The sequence below is a fragment of the Chiroxiphia lanceolata genome, chromosome 15, assembly GCF_009829145.1.
Source record: "Chiroxiphia lanceolata isolate bChiLan1 chromosome 15, bChiLan1.pri, whole genome shotgun sequence".
Lineage (NCBI taxonomy): Eukaryota > Metazoa > Chordata > Aves > Passeriformes > Pipridae > Chiroxiphia > Chiroxiphia lanceolata.
The window spans coordinates 4,074,481-4,092,634 of record NC_045651.1 but is presented as its reverse complement, the minus strand read 5'-3'; the positions used below and the strand labels follow the sequence as shown (position 1 = coordinate 4,092,634).

Below are 18,154 nucleotides of genomic sequence, written 5' to 3'. Positions count from 1 at the left end.
TATATTAATAAAGCAAATACTGACCTGCTGCTGGGCTCTCTCTTTCAAAGGGGGGAGCAAGGCGGTCCAGGGGGGGCTTTGTGCTTCTGTCTATAGAAGGAGCTGGGGCTAAACACAACAGCTGTGTGAGACAATGGGCTGGGATAGGTTAATATACCTTTATTTTGTGCAGCCGTGAACTGGGGTGACTTAGAATAACAAGAGAGACTTCTGTGTGAGAGTAGAAGAGAGTGGAAGTGAGGAGATGGAGGCAGGAGCCAAGAGCTCCACAGGAAAAGCTTTACAAGGACAGCCCCAGCCCTACTTACATTTCAAAGGCTTCATATTCCTGTCTCTCCCCAGGTCATTGTTGCTTGGTGGAGGAGGGAAAGCTGGCAGCTGAAACAGATATTTCACACGTGGTTAAAATGTGCCCTCACCTCTCTGGTTTAGTTTCAGTGTGTTAACCCCAGCACACACATCTGCCTGTGTCTGTGCAGCACAGCAGATCCCAGCTCCCTGGGGGAAGGACAGGAGCCAGGGGCTCTCCTGAGGAATGCCCCATGTGCTTGGCTTCTCGTTGGATGCAGAATTGCCTCCACCTGTTTTGCCTCACAAGGGATACTCCAGTGGGCTCTATTTTGGGGGAGGATCGTGTTTATTGCCAAAGGAAAGAAATAGGAGCTTCAACAGCACTGCTGTGGGTTTGCCCCTCCAGTGCAGCAGTTGTTGGGTTTGTAAATGTGTTGAAATGAGTGGATGTACATTTGAAGAGGAGAAATGTGTAATAAGTCACTCACTGGTGACTGAGGCAGGGGGAGAACGGGCTGTTCTCTGCTCCTGGGAGAGCTGGGGTCAAACAGCATTTTGTTGTCAGCAGCCAAACCTGGATTTCTCCAGACACCTGCCTTCAAAAGCTCATCCTCAGCCTCAATTTAGGACACTTTTGAGAGCTCAGGACACCCAGTAGTCCTCTGTGTTTTCTACATATGAACTATGTCACTGGGTCAGACCAAAAATCCTTCTATCACACCCCAGAATTACCTTGTGTACATGGTAGGTCTAATGTACATCTGTCCTGGCAAACATTGAACTTATTATAGTACCAGCTGTCAACAGCACAAGAGTTTTCAGTTTTGAAGGATTCACAGCAGCAAAAAAAATAAAAGGAGTCAAATCTGGGTCATCAAGGTTCTCACTATACAGTCTCTCACACTTCTATGTGGTTTTAATTCAATTGGACAACTGCTGGATGAATAGCTTGGAAAGAATTAACTTTTTTTTATTTTACAAATATCACTAAAGAAACAGAGAGGCATCTCTTACAAATATATAATTTATATGTTAGAGACATTCACAAGTAGATATAAATTTCCAGTGTAGGAAACACCCAAGTAATTTAATATATTTGTCCCATGAAATTTAATTGCTTGGAAAAACAGTCACCCTGGAACAGAGTTCAAATCTGTTTTGATGGCTGAAATTCTCCCTCTACGTACAGCAGCTGGTTAAAAATGGCATTACACTTGGACTTTTAAAAAGTTACTGGCACGGGAAATAGGTAAAACATTAGGAAAGGAACATACAGAAGCACCTCTTGCCCCAAATGGGGGTGGTCCTGGGGATGGGCCAGGTCTCTGGGGTGGCACTGGAGGCTGATGTGATGATCTGGTTGTTGAAGGTCTGTCTAAAGAAAACAAAAATCCCAAACTAAACACCTACACAGAGTTTGGTCATTTAATACTCATTAGATCTTTAGGGCAAAGAGCCCTTGCAAGAACCTGGATGCTTAATAGATCCTAAAGACATTGCTGTAGGATGTCATTGGCAGCTGTTTTATGATCAGGTCAGTGTTGGCCGTTACAGCCCTTCTGTCCCTGTGCTGCTGACTCCTCTGCCAGCCTGCTGGCCACAGTATTTATTGCCATGCCCTGCAGTTCAGTGACTGTGTGAAACACCAGCCAGTCTGAAAGGTAGGTTTGCACCTCCCACAGAACCTTCTCCATCCCACGACCAACCACCCAAAACGTGGCTGGTAACGCGTGAAAACAGAATTTACAAATCATTGACAGCGCTTCATTTTCAGTAATTACCTATATAATCAGTGTTGCTTGGAAGTGACTTGGCAGGAAATATGACATTGTGATGGGCTTCATCATTGTTGGATGGAGGGGGCTCGTAGCCATCACTGTCATGTTCTGCTTCCCCAGGTTCTTCTGTTGGGGATTCATAGTCAGCCTCGTCTTCCTTCTCCTGGTCTTCATCAGGGCTTTCATAGTCATCATCATCCTCATCCTCCTGGCAAATGAGCATAAAAAGTGGGTGCTGGAACAGAGCACTGAACGCTCCAGGGTAGTTTCCTTGTGGCCTTTCCCCGTGGTATTTTTCCCTCTGGAGGATCTCAAGGTTTTACAACGAGTTTGAGGGGGAAAATTCCATTTAAAGAAAATGGGGAAAGGAGGCAACACTGATGTTAATGGAGGGAGCACTGAACAGCTTCAGAAAGGACACAAGTACCATTTTATAGCAACGCAGTGGAGGGTCAGGATAAGGTGAGAGAGAGCTCACCCAAATGCACAGTGGCTTTGTTTGGGGACAAGGCACCAGCAAACGATCCAGTGTTCCCAAAACCACACTGGAGCAGCAGCTGATGCCTGTTGATGTCTATTCTTGCTCACTAACATGTATCCTACAGCCTGCAAGCCAACTTTTAAAAATGCTTCAGGAAAAATGAGGTCTTTGATTTGGGTCTTGGTGTCCTCCACTGGCCAGACCCAAACCAGCTCGGTGGGACTTGCAGGAGCTCGTGAGGTCACTGTGCCAGTGTGGTCAGTGCACATATCTGTGCCCACCACAAAAAACCACTCCATTGGTGTCTTGGCTGCAAATTTCCAGAGCCCTCTGTATTGGCACAGAGCCCAAGTGCTCTGTAGGAGAATATTTTTATCTTCCATGCTCCTAAAATAGCAGTGAATCTCCTGTGAACTGAGTAACAAGTGGTTTGGGTTTTTTTTTTTAAATGTCTCTCCATTTTTTAAAAAAAATTAGCCCTGGTTAACTTTAGAGATCTTCATGAACCCAGCCTGTGCATCAGCAGCTGAGGTGTAATGATGTTGGCTAAAATGCCAAAAGGCAAAAGGAACTTTTGCAGTCTGCTTGGATTAAAACAAATTATTCATCAGCAAATCAACTCTAAAGAATAAAATGGCACGGATTTGCCACTGAAAAACACAGCAACACTTCATTTACTGGCCACCTCTTTTAAGAGCTTGAAAGAGGTGAATAAAATTCAGGTGGGGGTCTGTGGGAGCTGAGCAGACAAGGCATTGAACCGGGGGGGGGGGGTTTGTCAGTGCCAATACTCACAAATGAAGACCAGCCCCCGTCATCCTGAGCGTACCCTGAGGAAAGAAGCAGAGCCACAGACTTCTTAGTGTGCAGAAAGATGGAATAACTCGACGAAAAAAAGGACACAATGAACCCCAGGTGAGCTCTGAACCTCAGTAGGAGGTCACAGGAACAAGCTGGTGTTTCAAAGGCAGCCCAGCAGCCACGGAGGGTGTCAGGAGTGATGCTCTGATTGAAAAACAAGAGCAAAGTCCCCCTCGGGGGAGATGATTTGAGTTTGTCCTGCATTTCCAGTTTTAAACACAATTTGAAGCAGAATGCCTTCAGAATGAGCCCAGGCTTCTTATCCCTTTGTTTAAGAGTATTTTAGCTCTCAGAGCAAAAGGCTTTTTAATTTCAGTCTCCCTCTCTAATAGTGTGTCCTGCTGGGAGCGAGGGCAGGGGTAGAGGTGTTGGAACAGAAATATATAAACACTGATACTGAGCATTGGCTCAAAGAAAGACAGTTTGGGCATTCTCCTGTAAATGTCTCTGTTCTTGCCTTCCTTCACCACCTTTTCTTCTTAAAAGCACTTTTTCTTGCTTGTTCTCCTGTATCTACTCCTTAATCTTCTCTTAAACTCCTTTATGCTCTCATATTTCTATTTGTTGTTTTGGATTTTTGGCTCCCACCCCCACTCCTCTCAGTGGACTCTGCCCTGAAAGTATTAACTTAATATTTTAAAAACTTCTTGTTTAAAATTTTTTAACACTTTTAGTTGTCAGAGGCTCTCTGCCAGTACACACTTACCTGGGTTTTCAGGACTTCTTTGGGCCCTACAACAAAGACACAAAAAAATAAATTCCTTCTATTTGCAATTCTCGAATATTTGATACTTTTATTGCTATAATATTTAGCTATAACAGTAGAAAGAAGCTTATCTAGATGAGTTTAACTCTGCTCAAAATGCCAAAACCACATTATTTCATATTGCACATACAGGAATCTAATGTAACTAAACTGTCTGGAAAAGAATTCAAGTCAGAGGTCAAGTGCTTTGAAGCAAAGAGACTCAGTAAATCATGTGATAAGATGATGCAAAACTATGTTATGTAGACTGGACCTGGGTTTTCATCGTGTAGGAACATAAATTGTTCTTTTCTGATGCAATGCTCTTGCAATTTTTGCTCCTTTTCTATTGCAGGAATATTCTATTCAGTGGCAAGTCATTAAGAATTAAAAATTGTAATGATGTGTAGTCTGTGAAATGCATTAATGATGATTTATTAGTGCAATAATATGTGCCTGGACTTTGTAGGCTTCCTAAGGATTAATGTGTTTGGGGTGGAAAATTGTGTGAAATGTGCATGTTACTTGTTCTGGACAGGGCAGAAGCACCTGAGGTGTTCATGGGCTCAGGTTTTGCTTTTCTTCACAGCTGATATTATCTAAACAGAGCTTTATTTTATATAATAAAAGATCTATCTGAAAGCTTTGAAAAAGAAAACCGAATTGTTTTACTTACCATTTTGGAAGGAAAGAGAGCCTCCCTTCATTTTTGTTTATTTCTTGACTTAATTTACTTACGATTCTGTGTAAAAGAAACACAAAAACAGTTTAAAAAAACTCCTCGAAACCTGTCACTTGTCAAAGCAGCCGAGTCATTTTCTCAGCTGCTTTCCCTCAGTATTTACTAAATTAAAACTGAATTGTTTATTATGTGGTAAGAACGCCGACTTTACCGTCTTATTGCAAAGTTGCACCACAGCACATCCAATTGAAAACAAGGCTTTTTTTACCCAGATAAAAGCCCATGTTGCTGTGCCATGTTTAAAAATTAACCTTAAAGCCAGGAAGCCTCAGAATCTCTGGGTGTTACAGACATTAGAACACGGCTTGAAATAATGGCCACGGCATCTGTTGGATTTTGGGTGGAAAAATCAAGTAATGCTTCAGGAAACAGAGCTTAGGTTTTCAAAAATAGGGATTAAATATACCCTGTGTCCTCTCCAGTCTTTTTGTGTTTCTTCCTCTGCAACCAAGTTATCCTTAATCCAGGATCCCTCCAGGGCACCCCCAGCCAGCCCAGATATCTAGGATTGGGAATTCTGATATTAAATGAGTCCCTGAGAGAGTCTCTGAGGGTACAGGACAGTCATTACTGAGATTCACAGGATTATCTCCACTGAGAGGACAGTAAAGAAGTTTTCCTCTATGATTACTCTTCTTCTAAGAAAGCTTCTGATGAGCCACGCTCTGATTCTCAGTTCTCCTTATTTCTTTGTTTGAGGAATGTCTGACCAAGAAACTCCTGTGACAGCCAAAGCAGGTTGTTTATGTACAACTGGTTAAAAATGTTGGTTAGATCTGTCAGAGACAGTAATTGTGGAAATAAAAGCAGTATGAAAAAAAAATCAGGAACTTAACATGTCTGTTTGCCTCAGATTCTGAATTCTGTAAAATCCTAACTTCCTTCTTAATGTAGAATTCTTTCCCAACGTCTCAGATTGGGTCAATCAAACTTGATATCAATATTGTAAAAGATTTGTTTGTGGCCAGGCAGTTTCCCCTCTATTTTGTTTTTCTTCTCCTTTTCTGACTTTTTCTGCTACTCAGCAATAACAGTCCCCCTAGTTTTTTTTCCAAATGACCTAATTTGTGCATCTTTCATGTGTAACTGCTCTTCTGGGCTGGGACAGGAGGCAGACAAGCTTTCAAGTAATGTAAGGTTAAAAACAAGCCAATAAACCCAAGACCATTTCAGGTCTGAAAAGGAGGCAGATGGGGATGAGAAGTTGAGGATATGTACTGAAGGATCCAAGTATGAAAATACAGAGGAATAATGTAGTTTGGGGTTGTTTTTTTAAGGCAGTGCTTTGTAATCTTCTGATTTGAAACCAATATTTGTCCTACTTGCCCCTTTTGAAATACACACAAGTGTTAATAATTTCAGAAGGATTACAACTGTCTAAATCTGACATTGCTACCCAAGCAAATTGTATAGAGCAAGAAAAATGCCAGGTTATAGACACAGGGCTCCTCTTGCTCTTCTTTGGAACCAGCTCTGCTCTGCACCAGGAATTTCCTTCTGCTGCAGGGGATGAGGAAGTTGCTGTGTGAATAATAAATTCTGTGTGAGCCACCAGGAACATTCTGGGCTGAGCAGTGTTCTGTGTGAACCAGTGCTTTGGTCAAGAAGGGGATTCTGGAACTTGTGTGTGGCTTATTCTGTCTTGTAGAAGAGGTAGAGGAAGGATCTTTCATTATATTTAGGGGTTTTTTAGCTGGAGAAATAAAATGAAGATCAATGCTTTTAGAGATAATAATTCTTTTAGTTCAGACTTCCCTGGATGTGAATAAGAGCTGAGTCTTTGGAAGCTTTCTGGACTAAACCTGGACTGCCTGCTGTAGGGGCTTTTACCAACTGGTTTTTGAGGAAAAGGCGACAGGAAAAACTCGCTCGTTTTAAAAAACAAATGAATCATTTGCTACTTAAAATACAACTTCGAGTTTATTTGAAATGCTCCAAAGCAGTGGCTCAGAGGGGTTATTAGAAGGAGGAGGATTTTAGGAGGGTGACACTTCACAAGCAACACTATTACAGGAGGTTGGGGCACTGAGTGTGTCGCCATGGGGGGAAGGAAGTACCAAAACCACAGAGCTCTCCGAGCTGTGGGAGTGGATGATGGGAGAGGATAAGGCAACAGCACTTGCAGAAAATGTTACTCAGACTTCTCTTTCTCTTTCTGCCTCCTCCACCAGTTGCTAAACTTAAAACTGGCAGGAAGTTGAAGCTTAAAGAAACCCACACAGCCAGCCCCCAAAGCTGCCCTCCAGAAATGGCTTTTGTGCACTTAGCTGCAGATCCTGGTGTCAGGAGTAGGGTCCACTCTACGTGTGTTGGGATAAAGGAATTAAGATGGGTAGGAGAGATGGAATACAAAGTCCTCAGGGCCAGGAAGTTGCATAGTTACATACTGAGCCCTGTCAAGAGCTTAGTTGGTGATAAAAGTTGTTATTTTGGCTTTTGAGAAGAGTCTGTTGGGCAGATGCAATGTGTTATATTGGCTTTAAAACTGATTATCAGTCATGTTCTCTAAACCTTGCAACAACCTTTGGCATCCCAGCTGAGAGAATGTGTGCACACAGATTCCCCTCTGCCCCTTCAGAAAGAGAAAGGCTGCTCAGATTCCTTAATTTTTTTGGTTTGCACTTTGACTCTTCTGGAAGTAGAACAACTTTCAGACTGTGCAATGTTTGTAGGCTCTGAATGTGTCCCACTCAGAGCTGAGCTGGCACATGCCAGGAGTGCAATGATGCTCTTCCTGCTACTGGAAATTTTCAGGAGAGCTGTGGGATATAATTTTGAGTACTATGGGATGCAGTTTTGAGTGCTATAGGATACAGTTTGGGTGTTATGGCCTATGGCTTTCTGAGCAAGGCTGAAAATTCCAAATCTCAGGTTGGGCAGCAGCTTGACACAGAACAGTCAAAGGGATCAACAGCCTGCCTTGACCTCCTGAAAACCTGGAAATCTTTCCTCTAAGACAGGGAACGATAGGAGTGGCAAAGACCAACTTCAGTGTTTATATCATGTATCAACCCACCACCACAATTATTTTAAATTTTTAATGAGATCTTTGCTTTTTCTTCTTCATTAATTCTGACCACATTAAGTAAGGCACATTCTGTTGAATTCTGAATGAGCTTTAGAATATTTTTCAAGACTCTCATTTGTTATCCACAAGTTGAAACCTTTATGACCCTCTGTGACTGCCAACAGTGCTAATGAGCAACAGGAAAACTTTATATGTCTCTTAAGCTGTATGTTGGCTTCTTGTTTCATTAGATTTATTATCAAAATGTTAGTAACACCCTCATGTGTTTCTGAGTTTCATTTAAAGTTTAGGGCAGATATTCCATGCCTGCTCTGTGTAGAATATGCCACATCCCTTCCCAGTTTAACCAGTGTCCCTCTCACTCTTTCAGGACAATGTGTGTTGTTTGTGAGGCTGCAGGTGTGTATTTTAACTGAATGGTATTAAAATACTGATTTTCCTAGCAAAGTTTTCTATGGAGAGTTCAGCCCTTTTAATGGAGAATTCCAAACATTTTAAGGATTTTAATTTTCAAAACAGTGCTTAAATCTTTTTCTTTGCTTCATTTGGTTTTTAAAAACAAGCCAAAACTTTTGTGAAGATGTGCACCTGTAACAGGGCTGGTGGAGATTAATTTCCAAATTAATAAATCTCTTAGTAATAACAGAAGACAGTGGAGTTTTTTAATTAGCTTCAGGAAATGACCGATCATACTCTGCAATGACAACTCTCAGCTCCTTTGTCTCCTTAAAAGCCGCAGAATCATCCCCAAATAATGACACAGTGCTATTCAGGACCTGAGCAGCAGGTTTGCTGAAATATAATTTTCTATTTAAACCACACACCCAGCTCAGGAGGTCTGTGCAGAGGGAGGCTGTGGTTTGCAAACCTTGCACAGTTGCAGCGCTGGGTTCTGTTCTCAGCCCAGCAGCTCAGTCAAACCCTGCTGAAGTTACAGGAACAACCTCTTCTACCAGGACCTTTTATTCATTTCCTCACTGGCCAGTACTGGGAGTGTAACATTTGCCATTTAAATTAGGCTTTTTTACAGAATGTGCTCAGATTTCAGCGCTGCTGTTAAATATCAGGCACTGTAACTACAATATGCTGATGCTCTTTCAGCTTGTAGAAAAACTCTTCCTCCTAGTTGGGGTTTGTATTATGACAGAAAAGAAAACTGTGAATATGGTCTAGTGGAAATCAACAGCAAGGACTTTCTGTTTGGGTGAGGTTCTGAAGTAATGAAATTAATGGTAAAATAAATGGCAGGTTCTTCTACCCATGAATTTCATCCTGGGGTTTTGTTTTGGGTTTTGGTGGCTTGGGGTTTTTTTCCCTTTTGGATTGTTTCGTTTTTGTTTGTTTTTTCTTGGTGGTACTGTTGTTGTTGTTGTCACTGTTGTTGGTTTGGTTGTTGTTGTTTTGGTTTGGGTTTTTTTTTTTGTGGGAACCAGTTCTCTTCCCTGTTACAGCTCTAAAGTCTTGCTTTAAACAGTGGCTTTACATGGAGGACTCCCCATGACACCACCTTTTTTGCAGGTATATTCACAATAATCTAATGATTTTTTTTCCCTTGTTTGTAAGTGTGGAGAAATCTGAGAACAGGGGCCTTAGTTCCAGAGCTTTCATTCAGATTTAATGATTTTCTTATTTATTCAGTTCCTCAAGTTGTGCACCAAGCTTCACTCTTCTTTTAAAGCTCTTATTCTTCCAAGTTCTCATTGAGAAACCCAAAAAAACTCACTAGAAAAGGCTGTTCATTTGCTTTTACAAGGCAAATGGACTGGGAAAATCAAATTTTCAAAGCATTATTGGGACAGATGAGGAGATAGGAGAAACTCCACATTGATGGATATAATTTTATCTCTTCACCTATGGCATCAATATCTCTGGGGGGGGGGGGTATTAGAACACCCACTGACCACTTTTGACTCAGGAATTTGAAAGGAAACCACCAAAAGTTCTCAAAATTGTAAGCTCAAACAATAAGAACACAAGGCAATTTTGCCAAAGGACTGGTAAGGAGGGACAAAATATCAGAGAATTACAATCAATGTGATTTACAGGAGGGTAAAATGAGTTTTTCACAATCTGGTCTCTCAGTATCAGTAACATTATTAAATGTTGCTTTTAATTGACAGTGAGTTCAAAAATTTTGAGACATCAGGGCATTTTTTTTCATAACATCTGGACTCCCTTCCTAACATATCATACCCCACCAATCCCTGTTATTGGGATATTTATCATGTGAAAATATAGATCTGATTGTAAGAAACTTGTGATGTTTGAGGCTGTCAGGTTCAAGTCCTTGCCTATCTGATTAAAAATGAGCAACAAAAAACAGCTATGTTGGAAAAGCTTGAATTCCCTTTTTTTTTACCTCTTCTTTCTTTAGAAGACCACGAGGAGCTCCAGCTGTCTCATGGTCAAGAACCTTCTGACCTCCAGCTTAAATATCTAGCAGAGGACTCACAGCAAAATAACCCCCTTCGTTTTTTTCACCATGAAATATCAGAAAAAACCACTGATTTCTGTGTTTCTGAGCATTGGCTTAATGAGATTACTGTTCTTCATTTAGTAACTTCCACGAAATCCTGAAAGCTACTCATATGAATCGAGAACTTCCTCAAGGCCTAATGGAGGCAAGGAAAGCTGTTTAACACCCAATCACATGTTCCAGACTGATTTATCTTGAACACCTACCCAAAGCAAAACCACATGATGAAAACCCTTTCAACTCCTCAACTCTCGTGGACTGTGCCTGACTTGTTTTTTTTCCCCTTTGACTTCAAGTCAACAGTTAAGCAGTGAACAGTTAAATCACACTTCAAAGGGAAGGCTTGCAAGAAAACTTCAGCCTTTGTGCAGTTGCTCTCAGACAAAGAATTTATGCACAGGTTCTTTTGAACATCCCCCAGACAGCCTTTTTGTGTGGTATCATCGTGCTCGAGCAGTCATGACAACACTCCTGGTATTTTGGAATATTCTGCTTTTTCCCTCAGCGCACTCCAATAAACAGGTCTCTGACCAATCGCTTGCAAATCGTTCCCCTGATATTTCCTGTGAGTTTTCACTGCAAACCAGCTAAAATAATTTTAAATGTTGAAGTGGTTTGGCTTTACTTACGGCACTCGGAGTTTGGGAAATTTCTGAATGTCGTTTTCAGACATGTTCTGGAAAGGAAACACACGGCACACATCACAAAACTGCCCACGGAACACCCTGAGACTTACAGAAGTTTGCATACAAAAACTCATTAATTACCATTCACATAATATTTAAGTGATTTCAGAAGTAGATATATTGAATCCCTTCATGTCTGTGCAGTGAAATCAGGCAAGACTGTGCACAATTGCAAAGTTTCAGGGTAAAACTGGAAATTTTAAGATAGAGAACCACTGGCTGGAGTTTTAAGATCTGTAACACCAAAACATGCAGCTGGAAAACTCCTTGGACTTCAGAGGAGCCTTGGCAGCCTAAGAAAAATCTTTCTAGAAACTGGGATGGGGAGGGGGGGAGTGTTTGTTCCCCTTTTAACCATCACACAGCAGTGGGATTGGGATCACTCCCGACTGGTTGTGCTGTTCCAGAGCTTTGCTGATGCTCCTGCACAGTCACCCCCTCTCTTCTCCCAGCACGAGCAGCTTCACCTTCAGGGCACATTCAGGCCTTGTGAAAACTTTGGATTTAGTTGATTCAGTGTTTTCTTTAGTTAATTAAAAGCTGCACAAATTCTCTTTGGAACATGGGGGATAGTTTGGCTCTTTCCATCTTTTTTACTGGCAATGATAAGTTTCCAATCACACATTGATTCACAGTGGAACAATGTTGATTTAAACCCCCTGGGTCTTTGCTTACTGGTTCTGATGCTCTTAAAGCTTCACTGATTTTGTGTATTGCTACAGAAGAAATCTAATTTTATCTCCAGAGGACTGAAGGAGTGATTACAATGCAAGGTCAGTCATTCTGAACAGGGCTTTGTCTTCTTTGGTGTGAGAGGACAACTAACAAATGTGGGGCTTCTGTAGTTAATAGTTGAAAACAAGAACTTCCTACAAAGGAAGAGATGAATTCAAGACAAGGTTATGGCTTTAAAACTTGTCAGTTTGAAAAATACTAAAAAAATATGCATATTGAACAACATGTTTGAGTTCCCAGCTTTCCATATTTAAAGAAAGATGTCTGGCTGATTTTAGCAAAAGCATTTACTCCCTGAATTTCCAGCTCAGTGGCCACCTGGGAGATGAGTGCTCTGTATCTGCCAATGCAAAATAAGGAGGAGACAAAACAGTCACTTGATTGGGATTTTACAGGAAGGAATTTTATAACTCCACTTACCAGAAACCTTTGTCCATTTATGCTGTGCTTTCTCACGACTTTCTCACAGTCCTTGTACTTTAACTGTCAATGAAAAGAAGATGATTATTGCACCCCTAATTGTAAGTATTAATTGAGACACTTAAATATATGGCTGGCTTTGAGTAGATGCTTCAAGCTACCCTTTTGTATGTTATGACCTGTCTAAATGGCTCATTTGGTTCCACAAACATGGATTTTTATGGCAGAGATTCTTCAGTGAACTTGAGGATTTTCATCCATTTAGAAAGGTGTAATTCCTCACATTTACCAACCACCTCACAGTTGCCTGGCCCAAAGAAATATTTAGAAAATGGATATTTTGGTACTGACAGGGATGAGCAATTGCAGAAAACAAGAATTACAGAAAAACCTGGGATACTAAAGGCCTGACCCTAGTCACAGAATTCACTGCTGTGATTGAAAAGCCTCCAATTCCAGATGGAAATCCCACTTGTTAATCCTGGAAATTACTTATAATATTTGGGAAGCTTTTCCACAATATTGTTTTACAGTAACATTTAGGATAAGGGCATTTTAGAAGCTGGTCATGTACAGATTGATGATGTAGCTTTAAACATTTCCAGTAGATGTCTTAAGTTTTTTATTTATTTTTTTTTTCTTTATTTGAACAGTAACAGCCCAATATAAGAACACAACTAATATTTTTGGTCTGGCTAGAATGCATTTTTCCATTTCAAGTTGGTCGGGTTCAAAGCAGAAGGAACCCAAAGAGCAGGCAGACAAAGTGATTTTTGGAGGCTTTGAGGAAGAAGAATGGCCCTTGTCCAGCCTGAAACTTTAGTTAGTGAAAGTTATGGAGGCAAATGATCCTGTGCTGCTGGGACAATTCCCCTAAAGCAGAGAACATCTTACAGGGAACGTTGTCCTTTCATAATTCTATCCCAATTTTTCTGTTTAAGGAGTAATCTTGGTGTGAGAATGGATCCTGAAAACATCTAGACAGCAGAGAGAATATTTTTAAGAGCCAACTCTGCTAAATATTTTAGGATACAGATTAAGATTTTGTGCAGGCTGAGGACTTAAACCTGTGAGTAATTTCTTTCACACAATAAGCACTATTTCTTTCATACAATAAGCACTATTTCTTTCATACAATAAGCACTATTTCTTTCATACAATAGGCACTATCATGACACTGTCTGTGCAGGGGGAGCAACTGCAACACTTGGGGCTGAGACCTAAACTCATTCTTAAACTAGTTGATGGAAAATACTGTTTAGCTATTAAAAATAACCTTTGGGATATTCCAGATATGAACATTTTTGCTTTTTCTAAAAAAAAAAAAAAAAAAAAAAAAAAAAAGGAAAAGAAATTAAAGACTTTGGAAATTATTTGAAAAGTTTGGGGTTTGTTGGTTCTTCCCTCTTTTGAACGCGTGGTTTGATTTAACACAGGCTTTAAGTTAACACACCTAGAATGATGAAATAGATGTTGTTATTATTGATAAGAATGATGAATTTGTATTTGACAGACAGTGAGGACTTTATTCACGCCCTAATACATCACAGTATTGTCACATAAACTCCTTGTGTGTGTGCTGGCTGAACTTTGCTCATGTGAAGGTGTAAATCAACAATGAATTGATGAAAATTGTACCCTGTGTCATGAGTAAATCACATCAGGTGACAGAAAATTGGAAGGTGATTGTCCTTTGAATATTATCCCACAATTAGCTTATTTGAGAAGGAGGAAGAAATGCTTTTCCCTCTTGGAGTTGAATCCTGGTCTTTGATAAATTTTAGTGATATGTGTGAAGGAAATTATATGAGTTTATCAGGGGAGATCTGGTCGCTTATGACAGGTGAATTAGGCTGAATTAGGCTGACACTGTTGTCTTACCCAGATTTCTTAGATGATTTAAAGCAGCCTGTGCCCTGATTCACTTCTCCAAATGTGGAATGCCAAGATTATCTCTATCCTGGGGGGTATCTCAATCAGTAAAAGACAGATACTAAACAATAAATGTAACCACACACGTTCACTTATGGTAGAACTGACAGTTAACCCGTTTATCTCTGTTCAGAAAGCCACGATCAGCTCTTTCAGGAAGCCACTTCCCTTCTTAATTTCTTGGAAATGGGGATATAACCCCCCTCACTGCATCAGAGTTGTAATGTTTTTTTGTATTTGTCTGAAGTTACCTGTTGATAATGATCTCATCTGTTCCATCTCCAGTTTTTGGTTTCACTTTCCTGTGCCACCAACCCCTGCCCGCTAAAATTAGGGGTTTGTAAGTAGCTGGCAGTTTTACTTCTCTGTGTTTGATCTGCTTCAGGTTTGCATTCTAGTATCAAACTTGCCTCAACTCCCCCAAATAAAACTCTCTTTATAGAGTTATAGGAGCTGCTGAAAAAACAAACTTCACGTGATCTCAAAAAGAAGCCCAGAGTGTCCCAAGGTTTTACAAGTCCAGCCATGGATGTGATTAGCAAAGACACTGAGGCTTATTTGTGACATGGAGCAATTTGGGGGAAAAAAAAAAAAGCTCTCTTCTGAAAATCATTGATGGTGACACAGAAAATTTGTAATCTTTACACCTTAATGCCTTCCACAGCTGTTAATGTTACACCAGCGAGCAATAACGTAGCTGCAAAGTGTAAAGCCACCAGTTTCTCTTATACCCAATTTAAAAAAGCACTTTCAAGCTTCATTTATAGATTTCCCTGCCCAGTTTGGCTCAGCTTTTTATTTGACAGCGGTTTTGCTTTCAGTGGGGCTGCAAGCTGTGCCCGTTGTAAAAGACCCAAATCTGGCACGGGCAACCTCACAGGAGCTCCCTCCTCGGTCACACGAAGGCAAAACCCAGTTAAACTCACCGTCCTAAAATACTCTGCCAGGTCATCCGCGCTCCAGGCCAGCACGTCCGAGCGGTAGGGAACGTTCCGCAGATCCATGGTGAGCTTTTCCTCCTCTGGGTGATCACAGGGTGTTCATAGCAGTGCTATCCATGAACCAGCCATGGATTCCCTCTGTGTGAGCCCTTCCAGCCCGTCCAGGGGTTCCTTGCCCAGCTGGTTCTGCCAAAGACCTGCCCTTTCTGCTTCAGAGCCCCGTTGTTAGGACGTTCCAGAGAGAGAGAGATGCTGCTTCCTCTGACACAAAATGGTCTCTTCTCAGAAAAGTTGCAGCCAGTCAGCCTCACCACTTCCTTTCTCTGAATATAAATAAGTAAACAAGGAAGCACAGCAAAGTGGTGAGAATGTTCTGCCTGCTACGTATAAGTCAGCTGCTATGGACCCTGTGTGCTTGGAATTCCATATATAAATGTTCTTGTATTTACAGACTCTGTACAGCATAAAAATATTACTGTGTTATCTGCATTCCCTGTGCAAGTTTACTCCTCCAAAGAAGAAAATGTTCACTTAAGAGACACTTCTAGTATTTACCTCACTACCTGAAGTGTCCAGTACATTTCTTTGATTTGTACTGCAGTAAAAGGTTATTGTCGGACTTGTACAGGAGGAATTCAGGACTCGTGGAATTATGGTCAGAGTTCCTTCAATTAAGGAATCACTCAAGGAAACAAACAAAAAAAAAAAGGACAAGTTTAGATGAAAAATTATCACATTGCCATTGTTCCAATGCTTCATTTTTCAGCTACCTCTTATGAGCATTTCTGTGCCTGAAAAAGAACCTACAAAACCATAAAATTATCAGAGGGACACGAGAGACTTTCATCCGTCATGTACAGCCAATTCAGGCACCTTCCTGTCTGGAGGTCCTTCTGATGAGATTACACTGAGTAATTACAACAGGCCTGGATTTTAAAAACAGAATATCCATGCTCTCTTTTCTTCTTGTGATGGTAAGAATGCTCAGATCACTACTAACAAGTGCTCCATTAGGCTGCACAAAAGGTGATAATCTGTGTCCTGTATTAGTTACAACAAGTGCATAGTCCTAAAACACCGGAAAGTTTCTCTTCTTTCTCTAATGATCAAAGAAATACTTATTAGATGCTCCCTTGCTTCCAGTCCCTGAGGATCTTCTAACCCTGGATCTGTAATCTGCAACTGAGTTGCATATGAGTGCACATATTTGAGATCAGATCTACAAGTCTTCATGGTATTCAGCATAAGAGCTTTCCTTTTCAAATCCACAGGCTGATATAAAGGAGCTTACTCCTTTTTCTGGAGAGCTTTTGGTCCCAGCTGTTCCCAGCAGTGCAGCATTTCTCAACCACGTGACACAGCCGTGTTTTCTGGGTTCTTATTATTGGAAGTGATGTGAATCACCTGAGGCATGTCCTGACAGTATCACAGCAATATCATCACCCCCAGGTTTGGGGATGAAACAGGACTAAATGAACTCCTGTCAAAGAATCTTGAAAGGAGGAGTTGCTCTCCTGGTGCATTGTCAGCAGTGGTGAGGGGGAGGTTACACGACTCCATCTCGGACATCCCAACACATCCTCTGCATTTCACAGAGAGACAAGTTTCTTACAGCACAGGGACAGGAAGAAGCCTGTGCTATAATTTCTAACTGTTCATTCTAATACAGTGTTTCATTATTTCATTACCTTTAATCTGATTTCTATCCCAAATCGTCTTAGTTTAACAAGATTAAAACTCAGAAACTAAGAAACTTCGGGTGGAAGCGTGGAAAAGGAAAAGAAACAGCTTTTTATTAATAAAATCTGAATAAACAACAAATGGTGCAATCAAAAACTTTCAGGAGAAACAACACAAAGTCCCAGTTCCCCAGGTGGGGGAAGAAACCCACAGCAACCTGGGGAGGGGGTGGGGGAAAGGCAGGACTGCCCCAGCAGTTCAAAAGCCGCTCTCAGCCACGTGTTCCTGCAGCCAGCAATGAAAAAGTCTTTTTTCCCACAGGCAGACTTGAAAACAGAATCCCTCACTCTGAGATGGGTTGATCTCTCTCTCTCAGTCATCCTCCACGAGGAGGAGTATAATTTGTACTAATACAAAACTCATTAGCCTGGCCAAAATTTATTCTGGTGACGTTATAGAAGAATTGCAGCATCGTTTATTCTGATGCTGAGCAAGGAGAAAATCAGTCACCCCTAAAGTCAACCTAGTCTAGGGAAGAGCTAACACAGAAGTTCTAACACATGCATCTCCTCTCATTGTTTGCTTGGATCCTGTCTCTGCCCCGGGAGTACATTACAGCCACCTGCACATTCCATGCAGCTTGCAAAGCCCAGCTGCACATGCACTTCAGCTTTCTCTTTCTCTGCAACTTCTTTTGCAATGTTACAAACACAACAGATGTGGTGGCCAATGGAGGCCTGCTGAGGAAACACCACTTGAAACACCCCTACACTTGAATTTGCAGCGATACTCCCAGACCAGTGTAACCACTTTAAACTGCACTTCCAGCCTGTGTGTGCGTTTGAAGATGTCAATGGAAAATGTTCAACTCACCGTGCATGAGTGACGACCCCCAATCCCAACCAGACTGCTCTTTTCTCTTTTATTTGCTCCTCTGTTCACTCTTCCCACTTGTTTGTTATTCCTCTTTCTCTCTTCACTGCTGTTACCTCCAGAATTATCACGTTCTCCCAGATGCTCCTGTTTCCCCCTCGGCTTGGAGAGGCAATTTCAACACTGCTGGTCCCTAAGAACAGACATCAAGAGAGAAACAGCTGAATGTCCACACTTGTGCCAGAATCTTCAGTCAGATTTGGGTGGGAGTGTAAGGGAGGATGTCTGGGAAGCCACCCCATGGAATTTGTTTGGAGGAAGACAGGTAGACTTGAGCACTGGGACAACTAAATGAACCCCAGCCAGCAGACAGGGCCACTGAGGGTTCCTGGGGCAGAATGTCAGGTTTGACAGGAGAAATGCAGAAATTTGGTGATGATTAGAGGAAATCCTAACTGTCTGCTGGGACTGATCACATGCTTTGA

General features: G+C 41.4%; 1 protein-coding gene across 1 annotated transcript in view; it reads right to left on the bottom strand.

Moving 5' to 3' along the window:
- The window catches only part of LCP2 (lymphocyte cytosolic protein 2), a 29,764-nt gene extending 11,962 nt beyond the window's left edge, over nt 1-17,802 (bottom strand). The window contains exons 1-11 of the mRNA XM_032702963.1: nt 17,670-17,802; nt 15,102-15,439; nt 12,244-12,306; nt 11,032-11,078; nt 4,833-4,898; nt 4,118-4,143; nt 3,346-3,380; nt 2,073-2,277; nt 1,566-1,666; nt 309-378; nt 25-108 (exon numbers count right to left, since the gene is read on the bottom strand). Of these exons, the coding sequence (XP_032558854.1) occupies nt 25-108; nt 309-378; nt 1,566-1,666; nt 2,073-2,277; nt 3,346-3,380; nt 4,118-4,143; nt 4,833-4,898; nt 11,032-11,078; nt 12,244-12,306; nt 15,102-15,179 (775 nt within the window). The 5' untranslated portion in view covers nt 15,180-15,439; nt 17,670-17,802. The remainder of the gene's footprint in view (nt 1-24; nt 109-308; nt 379-1,565; nt 1,667-2,072; nt 2,278-3,345; nt 3,381-4,117; nt 4,144-4,832; nt 4,899-11,031; nt 11,079-12,243; nt 12,307-15,101; nt 15,440-17,669) is intronic.
- Nucleotides 17,803-18,154: the final 352 nt, after the last annotated feature.